Source organism: Cyrtonyx montezumae, unplaced genomic scaffold, assembly GCF_038088225.1.
Source record: "Cyrtonyx montezumae isolate F1298 unplaced genomic scaffold, pur_monq_1.0 scaffold_16, whole genome shotgun sequence".
NCBI lineage: Eukaryota > Metazoa > Chordata > Aves > Galliformes > Odontophoridae > Cyrtonyx > Cyrtonyx montezumae.
In genome coordinates this window covers 554,922-567,665 of record NW_027071892.1, presented here as the reverse complement: position 1 = coordinate 567,665, position 12,744 = coordinate 554,922, and the positions used below count along the sequence as shown (strand labels likewise).

The 12,744-nt window shown below is 45.0% G+C and overlaps 1 protein-coding gene across 19 annotated transcripts in view; it reads right to left on the bottom strand.

Moving 5' to 3' along the window:
* MAPK8IP3 (mitogen-activated protein kinase 8 interacting protein 3) overlaps positions 1 to 12,015 on the bottom strand; it is an 82,307-nt gene extending 70,292 nt beyond the window's left edge. For 13 of the 19 annotated variants that reach the window (XM_065732251.1, XM_065732252.1, XM_065732254.1 and 10 more), the window contains exon 1: positions 11,640 to 12,013. In XM_065732251.1, the coding sequence (XP_065588323.1) occupies positions 11,640 to 11,957 (318 nt within the window). In that variant the 5' untranslated portion in view covers positions 11,958 to 12,013. Of the gene's footprint in view, positions 1 to 11,639 lie in introns of all 19 variants that reach the window. The other 6 variants (XM_065732264.1, XM_065732265.1, XM_065732266.1 and 3 more) reach the window with 2 other exon arrangements.
* Positions 12,016 to 12,744: the final 729 nt, after the last annotated feature.

The following is a 12,744-nucleotide window of genomic DNA, read 5'->3' as shown; positions in this document are numbered from 1 at the left end:
GAAACATGGGCTTAACGCTCTGAGGTGTTCTGGAGATCACAAGGTATCTTATACACAGGGTCAGATGCTGTAGTTGATTTTCTTCAGTTTTCCCACTGCAAGGAGCTCAGTTCAGACCAACACCTCAATGACTGCACAGCTCCTAGCTTTATATTTACAGAGATGTAGCAAAGAAAACAGAAATTAAATGTAACAGATAATTCCAGTGATGTTTAAGGAGAAATATTCCTTTCTTTTTTACCCCATTACAACAAAATAGACGGATGAACTGGAAGAACTAACAGCCCACTTCCAGTTGTTCTAGATAGCAAAGCTGAGCACAGCATTACTATTTTTTCCAGAACCCTTATACTAGCTTTCAAAGAGCAATTTTTCAGCATTTACAAGAACCAGATAAATTTTAAAGTTATCACAGAAAGGTGAAACACAAAGTTGCTATATATGTACAAGTTAGTCTTGCTAGAGACTCTCCCTGGATTTCAAGCAGGACAACTAGTATATAATAACTCAGAACTAGATTACAACAACCAACATGACTCACACACTCATTATTAAATGGAAAACATCTAGCATAAAATTCACTTAAAGTGAAAGAATGAGTATTCCTACAAAAAGCAGCAGCACACTGGAGATGGCTTAGCTTCCTGCATTACTGGCTTTCAGTGGAAGAAAATGACTAAAAATAGTAGCAAGGGGTCAGAAATAATTATATCACATTAACAATAAATCAAGCAGAGTGAGCTAGAAATGCGTATATGCAAAAATCTCATTACAGTGCCTTAATCCAAGCTGGCTGGCAGCACACACTACATGCCAACAGGACTAGCAATGGCTCAGCCACTGTCACCTTACCCTCATGCTGGGCAGATGGAAGTGCTGCAGTGTAGTACCCCATCAGAACAGCAAGGATGCACAGCTGCCTGAGAGAGCTGTCTTCAGGGCAGGGAAGACACACTCCTCCCCCCTTCCCATGCACTGGAAGCCCATGGGCTGGGGAGGTGTAGCAGAAATGCCAAGTCACAGCCTGTGACAATGATGAAACACCTGGAAGAAAGGCAGGGCTGACCCAGAGGAGCTCAGGTGCATGCAATGTACCTGAGTGACTAGAAGGGGCGGAGCAAGGATCCACCCCTTCCCAGATCTCATTTAAGGGTTGGCAGTGGAGGTGAGGGCATCTCTTCCTGGAGATATCTGAGTCCTTCCAGGTGTAAGCAGCTCCTGCATTTCTGTGTCTGCTGGATTTGGGCTTGTTCTCATTTGCTGTAGCCAAAGACTTTGCCACCCTGCTATTATCACAGTACTTTCTATCCCATTATAGTGTTACAGGAGGCAACAGAGGCTGTGCAGCATCCAACTCACAATTTTGGACAGTAACTAACTGGCAATTTAGGATGTTATGTTGACAGTACTCTGTCTTAGGAAGCCAAAACAAAGAAATGGGCCAACTCTCAGTTATTTGACTTCTCACCTGTTCAAAACTAACCTTCTAGTGCCATTATACTCATGAACAGAGGGCCTGCTAAGTGCTATCCAAGACAGATTCTCCAGAGGGCTCTACTCTCCTAACAGAATCTGCTTCACTCAATGTGAGGTTTGAAAAGAGAGGGTTACTTTCTCATGAAGCAGATGTCTTCCATGTACTATTTGACATCCAAACAGCAAGTCACTCTACAGGCAATTCCAAGTCATACAGTAATATCAGAGCTTCAAGAAAGGAAACTGTCATCTTTCCACTTCAACTATTAGAAAGAGGATGCTTCAAGTAAGCTGCTTCTCAAAAATGTGGCTGTGAGCAACAGGCTCAATCAGGAAGAAGCTTCTATTTCCATCTTCACTATAAAAAGAATCTTGCTTCTCACTTTCTGAATTCACCTTCATTTGTTCACTTCTCTTACAGAGCTCTGTAAAAATCAACAAATAGTTAACAACCTCACACCATAAAGAGATGTCAAGATCTTTATCTTATATAAAATGTGTATGAAAATAAAGACATTTGTATAGCAAAGCAAAAGGGGATGATTAAGAAATGGAGTCTTGTATACCATACATCATTTCTATATGAGTGTTAATGTGACTCCACTGTGTGAAAAGTTCCTAGTTTCTATCAGAAAATGGACAGCTCCAATCTATTTACATTCACAAACACTGAACCCTCAGCCCACACACAGCAATAAAATTAAAAGAATTTGTTCCATTTCTTCATTGCCATTTATGTCTCCCCAGAGTGACAGACCTGCTAGGTTTGAGGGTGGCTCAGACAATCAGTGTCAGCCAGGTGCCTCATCACTTTCAGCAAACACTCCTGCACATGAAAGCACAATGTGGCCCCGCCCAGGAGCCACAGCTCTGTTGCTTTGCTCAGCCTCGGGCAACAGCACAGCCACTCCTCACCATAACAGCACCTTGGAGAGCAAGCACAATACCCCTCTGTACCTGCAGCCTCCCCATCAGAGCAAACCTACTGCCCTTTAGTAAACCACCATTCGTCATCCCTGTGCAAGAGCCCCCAAACAGCAACTACATCATGGGAAAATATGCCATTGGGAAGCACAAAATCAAAGCACAGCCTGTACCACTTCTCCATCTCAGAAGGATCTCAGCATCCTATCTGCAGTAACTACCTCGAGTTAAGGTAGAGTTCAAAAGACCAAACTATTACACTCCCTTAAGTTTGCCAACAGAAACTGCAGACAAACAAATTCTGGTAGCAAATGATCAGCTGAAGAAAAAAAGAACTTCAGCTTCAACTTTGAAATGAAGCAATCAGTAATTCTGAACATTTGTCCGCACTATGCTTTTTGAAATTCTCAAGTAATTATCACATCAAATTTCATGGTTGCTAGGAAATCTCTCTCATACTTGTGACAAAGCTTAGCAATAGACAAAGGCATTCTCAGTCTTATCTTATGCTCTGCTTGGGTTCTCCACATTTTAATATGTCCTGCAGATATAATGTTCCAGTTTTAACAGCCATGATACAGAACTCTCATGTATTTTCATTGCTGAGCTTTGCCTGAACTTCAGAGCACTTTCACCATACACTTTATGATACAAACCAGCCTTGGTATCAGGAACCATTTTATACTTTCTATGAATTCTATGAATATTTCTGTATTGACTATTCACAATACCTAACACCAATTCACATGAAGATCCTCACACATAAATTTAAACATAAAAACATTTAATATGGACTCAGCTGAGGTCTCTGATCTCAAGTAAAGCTGACAGTGAAAAAGGCCATTAGCAGGTACATCGACATAAGAACATAGAGAACAGTATCTTCCTCCCCATCTTTTCTGATACACTGTAAAGCCATTTTAATTGTATTTCAACCTTGAATTCACAATTTACTAGCCCAGCAGTACACTGCACTGTCAGATGGACAGATGCCCTGAGCTATGCCCCCTACTCAACTATTTGTTATCTTCAAACTCTCCTAAAGAAACATTTCTATCTGAACAGAAGCACACAGTCCTAACAAAGTAACATTTCCTTGACAACTGCAGCTCTTAAAGGTTTTTGCTTCAGTTGCTAATTTCAAGGATTCACAAATACATCTTCTCTGAGTTAGCTACTCTATAGCTGTAGACTGGTCGCTTAATACTTTTGTGAAACAAAATTGTTATTTTGGTATATATAAACAAAACTATCTCATGCATTCCTATTCCAAGAGAGCTGAGCCTTCTTTACAAGGATAGAACAGCTTTGCTTTCAGATGCTCCCCTTGCAGCAAGCCTGGTGCTACAGCAGAGCCAGGGGAGGCGGAAGGGTTCTTCCCAACCCCCAGCCCTGATAAATCTGTGCCCCCACAAGCCATAGGACCAGTGCTGTAGAGGAACACAGAGGCAACATGGGCTGCTAGCAGAGCTCTACAAGACAGCCTTGTGGTAAGCCGGGCTGACAAGACAGGATGCACTACTCAAGTGCTGCAGGAGAGACAGGACTGGGAGATGTCACTCATGAAGAGAATCAAAACATCACATAGGAGGAACCAGGTGATGCTGAAGGCCAGAGAGATACTGGGACTAAGCAAGGGCTTGCATATAGCAGTGAACATTTTGGCTGCAAGACAAGAAGTCTCGAGCTAAAGGAGCTGAGCACAGAGCGACTGTGCTTCAGGCCAGGTGCAACACAGTGTGAGAAGGCAAAGAGACAGACATGCTACCATCTCCAGCGAGCAGGATGTCACACAAGTGAACGAGCAGGGTGATCACCTCATAAATCTACCACTGTGATTTTGAGAAAGGCAATGCAACACTCCAATAAACCTATTCATGCTACCACACTGCTAAAGCCTTCCAGGAAAGTCACCTGTTATTGAAGCTCCATGTGCTCAGTGAGGATCAACCAAGACACCAGGCATGGCAAAGTGTTACCTAAATCATGCAGGGGTCAGGGAAGCTGAGGCTGACCACATGTCAGCAACTGACTGCAGAGACATCTCTGTGTGGCACCTGGTTCCAAGCTGCCCTTCTCCAGTGTGCAGCAAGCAGAGCTCTGTTTGCACTGCTGAGGCAATAGAGACCAAGGGCAGGACTGGTTTCTACTAATACATCAAAGGCATAAATAGAGGGAGAAGTTACTTAGAGTAAAAGACAGTGCTGGCACAAGAACAAACCAGTAAAAACAATTTAAATTTAAATTGTTTAAATGCAAATTTTAAAAAGTGGAACTCAGAAGGAGGTTACTCTTAGAAGAGTAGAGGCAAGAGATTTAACTAATGGTTTTAAGACAAAACTTGATAAATTTATGAAACAGCTTATGTAAGGCAATCACCTGCAACACTGAGGGACTGGACATGCTGAGACATCAAGTCCCTTCCACTATTATGCTCCTACAAGTGGTGACTTTCTGGAGACAAAACAAGTTACAGATTAAGAGGAAAAATTACTATGCAAGGTCCTACACATAAGCTGTAGATGTTACAAAATTAGTGGGAGTTGTTGACTCCCTGGAGGGTAAAAGAGGCCTTGAAGTGAGCGCTTGACAAATTAGAGAGACATGCACTGGCAGCCATATGAGGATTAACAAGAGAAGTGCTGGATTCTGCATTGGGATGGGGCAGTCCCAGGTCTGTGCACTGAGTGGGGGCTGGACACTGGGAAGTAACTCCAGAAAGGTGATTTGGGGGTTCTGGTACATGCTGAATGCGAGCCAGCTGCATGCCCTGCCAGGAAGACCCAGGCTGAGGCCACCAATGACCATCACTTCATCACAACAAAACAAATTTTAACTCCTTCAAATTTACAAAGAAAAAAGCTACTTAAATGTATTTGTTCCTTGAAAATACCTTAGCTCTGAACCTGCTTACTCTAATCTAGCTCTGAAACAAAACCTATACAGTTTCCTTTAGTAACATCACAGGATAAGTCATGCATCAAATTAAATGCTGAAACACAATCCTCTTTATTTTATTACCAGAGGTAACCCTACAACAAATACCACAAAATCTGCACATTCATTCCTCAAGCCATTATGGTTCCTTGCTTCCCTAAATGCAGCTCCAGATTAAAGAGGGAAGAACCATGGCCGGGTGCAGGAACTGTGCCCTGTCAGCACCCAGCAACTCACTTCCTCCATATCTCACACATGGCAATGTCTGCACACACATCTCCATGTCTGCGTGCACCATGCACTTCCCATCACATGTTTGCTGCAACATGATGAGCTTGGATGTTCCTTAAACACGTGTCCTGCTTTCTCCAAGACATAATCTAATTTACACCAATAAACAATCAAATAGAAAAAAAGGATTCAGTTTTACTTCAATCATTTTTTTCCTAAGCTCTAAATAATGGGTGAAAGAGTACCACTAAATATTCCAAAATGACATCTCTCTCTGCAGTGGGAAAGGGAAGGTACCTTTCCACAACAGTTTCAAACATGCCATGTGACACTGTACATTTCTTTTGAGTGTGCTGTTAATAAATGCATTGTACAGAAGCCTTTTCAACCCACTTAACTACCAAGTTCCAAAATCAAAAATGTTAGCAGTCTGAAAAAGGAGGCAAAAATGAAACGCCTTTTTCACAGCAGCATACACTGTGAAAAAAAAAAAAATCCAATTACAGATTAGTTCACTGTATTTACAATTGAAGACAGAAGTATGATGAACTCAGACTGTGCCTGACAGACAGTGCTTTTGCAAGTGTGGTAGAGGAGAGGGTAGCTGGACTGCTCTGATGCTGAGATCCTGTCCTCCAGGGGATGCACACTTTTTTCCAGCACCAAGCATCTATTGCATTCCAAGCATTTATTGCACTCTACCACTTCCTGAAGGGAGGTTGTGGTGGGGAGGGGGTGGGCCTCTTCTCCCTGATAAATAATGACAGGACGAGAGGTAATGGCCACAAGTCGCACCGGGGAAGATTTAGATTAGACCTGAGGAAACATTTTTTCTCTGAAAGAGTGGTCAGGCACTGGAATGGCCTGCCTAGGGAGGTGGTTGAGGCACCATCCCTAGCGCTGTTCAAGAAGCGTTTAGATGAGGTGCTAAGGGATTGGATTAAGTAGTTGGGTAGGGATAGTGATAGGAGGATGGTTGGACTAGATGATCTTGTAGGTCCTCTCCAACCTAATGAACCTATGAACCTATGAACCTAGCATTTGTCCCACAGAGCAGTGTGTTGAGGTAGGGACGGCCAAACCCCAATTAGAAGAGAAACAAAAAAGAAGTGCACTGCAAACGAAATAAAATAACCAATAAAATAACCAATCTGAAATTTCAAGAAAAATCCCTCCATCTTCAAGGAGCTGCAGTAGCAGAGGTGGAAGCTTTCTGAGGGATCAAAGAATCACAGAACTGTAGAGGCTGGAAGGGACCTCTAGAGATCATCTAGTCCAACCCCACCACTAAAGAATGCTTCCTAGACCAGGTTGCACAGGTAGGCATCCAGGATGTGGGCTCATACCGCACTGAGGCAGGCCTGCATGGTCCTGCCTCAGTCCTGCAAGGAGAGTGAGTTGACCTACATACCCTTTGCAGTTCACACCTCAGCACTGAGGCAATTGCTGTAGGTACCTACAGCCTGTGGAAGGCTGATTGCTGTCCACCTCCTCCCTCCCTCCCAGTTCCCCTGATTCCGAGGCCCCTGCTCAAGGCAGGATGCCATCTTCATCTGGGCCTGGCAAAACCAGCATTAAGGTAACTTTCTGAAGATGGATACAACTTGTGAAATTAAAAGTCTCCAAATGCATTTTGTCTCATTAGTGTAGAATTCACATAATACATTAGAAACATTTACAATAATGAACTGTATTTAGCAAGTAATTTCCAGCAACTGTTTGCCAGATCCGAACACCTCTAATACATTAAACGAACCTGGAGTTTCTGCTTATTAGACACGTTCAGCACAGAAACATTTTAGAGGGGAAAGATGAAGAGCCATGAGGAAGGACATGCTGCTTCTGCGTTACCAAGAGTGTTTTTCCTCAAACTAACCCCAGTGTTATAATAACAGCAGTCTTAAAATACCAGTCCTTTATGTTTTCCTGAACTGCAAAAGCTTGAACAGCAAGCTTCAAACTAAAATTGAACACTAGATGAATCTCAGAACTCAGTGTTACATATCATCAGTATTTGATCATTAGACAAATACGTGCAGCATTAGCAAAATATGTACCTTGGACAAAACCTCTCATTAGCAAGGGATGTAGCTTAGATAAAGTATTATGAGAATGTATTAACCTTTCCTTGTCTATTCTAAATGGTGTCAAGGCCTAGTACGACACAAACTTTCTTGGTTCTTCCTTGAGTCTTGGACAGGCTTGAGATGGAAAACAAAAGAGAATGAAACCAAATGTTCCAAGAGAGGTTGTGGATGTTCCACCCAAGGTCTTTAAGACCAGGTTGGATAGGGCCCTGGGCATCCTGGTCTAGTAGCAGAACTGGAGATTGATGGCCCTGTCTGTGACTGAGAGAAGGAACTTGATGATCTCTGGGGTCCCTTCCAAAAGAAGCTATTCTGTGATTTTATGTTTCTGCCTAACTGTCATGTAAACTTGTTTATTCAACAATATAAAAGTTGGACCCCAGTAGCAAAATTGGAGACTTCGCCTATGAGTGGACACACTGTGTAGGACCCCCCAACTGCCAGGAACAGCTCCAAGTCCTTGCTGCAACTGGAGATCTGGACAATGGTAAAGTATTCAGGTAATTGCTGATTTGTCTTTCTTAATCATTACTGCTATCCTCACATATCAATGTAACCACTGATGGTGTAATGCCTTATTCTGTATTATTCTTGCTGTATCACCTCACTTATTTCATTGCTTTAAACTTAAGTAGAGATAAACACACTTCTTTAACTTGGTGCATGTGACCTTAGTGCTGATTGTGACGAAAAGCAAAATATCTCTTCATGAGAAATAGGCTGCATTTTTGCAGAACACTAACACTAAGGTATAGACTTTCAGGTATAGACTGCAGGGGCCGATCTTCACAATGAATCATTGGGGTATAGCTTAGTACAGGGAAGAGTAAGTTTGCCAAGTAGCCTGGCTATCAGACTACCAAGACCAGGGCAAGGTAATGTAAGGGAACTGCAGGTGGGCCTAATATGCATTGTCCTCCAGTCACCCCTGTAAAATGGAGGGGGGCCTAATATGCATTGTTCACTTGTTTCCCACTGAAGAATGAAAGAACAACAGGTAGATGATAAACTGATATGGAAAAATATTTTAGCAACCACATCAAGAAAAACTGTGAGCTTGATACACTCAACCAATGAGCGAAAGGTATCACCTGTGTCAGAGTGAGGGTTTTTAATAGAGTAGATTTCAGTGATAAGCTGCACAATTCCTCCCTTGCCATAAGGGGGCATGGCCCATTACTGCAATAATAAATAGATTTTTTTCTACATGAAGATCTTTGCCTTACAAGAAATTATTGATTCTGAATGTTTCTCACATCCTGAAAGTGGTTACCACCTTTCTAAGTTCCTGGGGGCAATGGCCTAATAGCACCACAGGAACTTCATCTCAAGATTAATGAATACATAATCACAGACTGGTTTTGGATTGGAAGGGAACATAAGGAGCACCCAGTCCCACCCATAGGCCCTATCCAGCCTGCTCCTGGGCACCCCCAGCTCACTGGCAGTTTGTACTGCAGCTCTAAACTCACACAATACAAAACAGATGGAAGAACACAAAAATACCAAAAATCTGATCCTGTTCCACATCTTCAGTATTTCAGAGGTCAAGAAAAAGAAATGTTACGTTCTAAGTCCTGTAATCACAGACTGACAGCACTGCTTCATTTCAAGGAATTTCTGATTTCAGTGCTCTTGTCCAACTGCTTCTGCTGCCCTATTTTAGGGCAAATGGAAAATATTGAGTCACTCTGCAGTCAAAGTATCTAGAAAAGCTTTCCTTTTGGAAAAGATTGTTTTAAAAGATAGTATATACAACCATAATGGGGAAACACCTGGAAGAATACCAGGACAGAAATCTTTCCTTCAAAGCACTCAGTGGAAGGGAAATGAAGGATTTGCAAACAGCCCTAACAGGACAGAGCCATACACACAATCCCTACACACTCATGTAAAAGCAAGATTTGATTGTTCTACAGTAGTGGTAACAAGAGGATACAAGACTCCATTTTTATCCCAGAGAACAACGTTCACTTCTGGTTTTAGCTCACTTTAAATCAATAAATTAACAATGTAATTAGAAACCCAGGTCTTCCAACATGATATTGCAATAGAAGAACAAATGAATTTTTCATCAACAACTCCGAGTATCCCAGTGTTGCTTTAGTTGTTGAAATGATCATTAACACAGGTAGAAAAATCAAGGGTGAAGGATTAAACCTCATTCCCAGTGAAGGATCCCCCAGTGAAGGTGGCATTGGAAGCTGCAGACCCAGGACGCACACAGGCAAAGCACACAGCACCAAAAGCTGCTTGGGGGCAGAGATGGGTTCCCCCTGCTGCAGAACTGCAAGGCACACTCTGATGGGGAAAGCATTTATCTATTTACAACTAGCAGAACAGCAGAATTCTCTGTAAAAAGCAGGGATTTTCACTTCCATAACATTTAATCTACTGCACAGTAAGTGGTATTATAGGAAACAGGTGCAGGTAAGTGATGCTCTTTTAGTCACAGGCAAAGGGAAGTAACATCTGTATCTTACATACATGAGCTCATAATAGAGACAGCAGAGGGGCAAAACTCATTTGTTCTCATAAGAAATACATTAACTATTCCTTCCTGCTAACAAGGCCATCTGCAGATACTTTTTTGCCCATTCAGCCTGAGAATGACAGAGTGCTTTTCTATATCTTGGCCAACAGCATTCCACTGTGGACTCCGAGCATCCCTGCAGGGGATGTAACTGTCGTCACTGTATCTGCTTCCAGGAACAGGCACAATCGAAAGAAGCACACTCCATACCTGCTAAGCCAAGGGCAGAAAGAAGCAAGATCATTCCAACAGGCTGTTCCATTCCCCACCTGACATCCCATTCCTCCCCATGAATGGTACATTTCCAAATATTTAATTCTCAGAAGCCACAAAATACTGACTCTATGGAATTATGTCATGCATACTTGGAATCATTTTTCAATCCCTATGCGTCCTCCAAAAAATTTGAAAAGATTAGCTATAAATTTGATTAATTAACACAATTAAAAGTTGAGGCAAAAATCTTAATTGCCTGGTTCTATCTTTCAGAATTAGTAATGGACAGTAAGTGTTCTGGGCTCACGTCATCCTCACCAATCAGTCAGCAAGATTCTCATACATCATTATTCAGCAACAAGAAAACCTCCATAAAAATACTGTATGGTGCTTTACATTGTTCTGGAGTTCTGAAGATATTTCATTTACTATATCCAAGCAAAAAAACCCAATATATATATTTACATATAAAACACATACAAATATATATAAACATTGATGTATATATTAATTAATATATATTTCTTCAGTAGTCTCGAAAATAAATGAGGATGACATGGTGGGCCAGCAGACTTTTAGCATCACCAATGCTTTAACCCACTGCACAGACTACCGCTCCTGGAAGCCAGGGCTGGCAGGCCTCACCTATGGCCGAAAAGATGCACATGGTGAGGGTAGTACACTTCACCTCCTCCCCTTTGTCCCCGCCGGAGGCCCTGTGACCTGAGGCTGTCCGCCCCCTGCGACTGTACTCCCACAGCCCCACACAGCGCCTGGCGCAGCCCCGCGGAGTCAGGGCCCCGCGGCTTGGCCCTGGGGAAAGGGCCACGGGCAAGAGAAGAGCCCCATGGGTACAGGCAGTGGTCTACTCCCGAACATCAGCATCCTGCTGCCGCTGGAAGAGGCGTCTGCCTGCCTTTAGTCTGCTGAAACGAGACAGGCCACCATTTATAAGGCAGGAGAAGCACAGGTAAGAAATTAACGATTTAAGAGTCACGTGTTTCAAACCACAAGTCAGCAGAAATTTTCAAGTCATCCGCGTGCCGCCGGTATTCGAACTGGGGGCACCGCAGCTATGCGGGGTTATCCCCCTTCCACCGAGGACTTTCGCCACCTCGGGGACGCGCGCCCCCCCCAGCTCTCCACACCACTCAGCGCTGGGCCCGGCCAGCGCCGCCGCGCACAAGATGGTGGCCGGGGTCTAGCGGCGGGGCCGGGCCCCGGAGCCGGCTTACCTCCTCGGCCTGCTTGCGCAGCGCCTTCTCCCGCTCGTACTGCGTGAGAAGCTGCTCGTTGTCCTCCCGCAGCAGCTCCAGCTCCACCTCATGCTCCTGGTTATCGGTCAGCACCGAGTCCAGGTTCTCCAGCACCGTCACCACCAGCGGCATCAGTTCTTTCACCACCTCCTCGTCATAGCAGTGGATGAGCCGCTCAAACTCGCGGTAGATACTGTTGGCCAGGCCCGACACCCGCTCCGACATCACCGAGCCCGAGCAATAGTCGTCGCCTGGGTACCCCCCCACGCCGCCATCGTCCAGCTGGATCTCGAGCATCCTGCCGACCTAACAGTACTCCCCTCTGCTCCGCCGATGCCGAAACCCCCACCAGGCTCCGCCTCACCGCCGCCGCCGGGAACCAATGAGTCGCGCAGCCCCGCCCCGTGACCGAGCCCCTGGGGCTAAGGGGCGCGGAGCTGCGGCCGTGTGGGGTGGGGTGGGCAGGGTAGGGCAGTTCCGGCGCTTTCGGTGCGTACAGGGCCGTGCCCGGGCTATGGTGGCGCGCGGGAAGTCCTAGAATCATGGAACCCCAGGACGTGCAGCTGGAGGGAATCCTTAAGGACCATCAGACCCAACCCCCGGCCCTACGCGGCATCACCCAAACCCAATGGCTGAGAGCGGTGTCCCGTGAGCTCCGGCAGCGCGAGGCCGTGTCCACCGCCCTCTGGGGCAGAGCCTTTCCTTCAGCACTGCGGCCCTCCCTTGCCACAGCTCCGTGTTGCTCCCTCGGGCCCTGACGCTGCCCCTCCGCTCCCTGTGAGGAGCTGCAGCCGTTACAAGGCCTCCCCTCACCTCCTCTGCTCAGGGCTGCCCCGCTCCACCCCACCCCGCCGTGCTGTGACCTCTGGCCCTCACCGCACGGAGTCTCGCAGCCCCCGGGCACACGAGGCACTGCTGCCCGCGTCAGAAACCCGCATAGCCGCACTGCCGTTGCGGTGCCAGGATGTGGCCACAGCAAATCTGCCGCTGTGTTTTGATCCCTTTAGCTCTTCCTAATGAATTAAAGCTCAGTCCTCAGCATCCTGACCCAGACGCATTGCTGAGTGCTCCATGGCAGATAGCT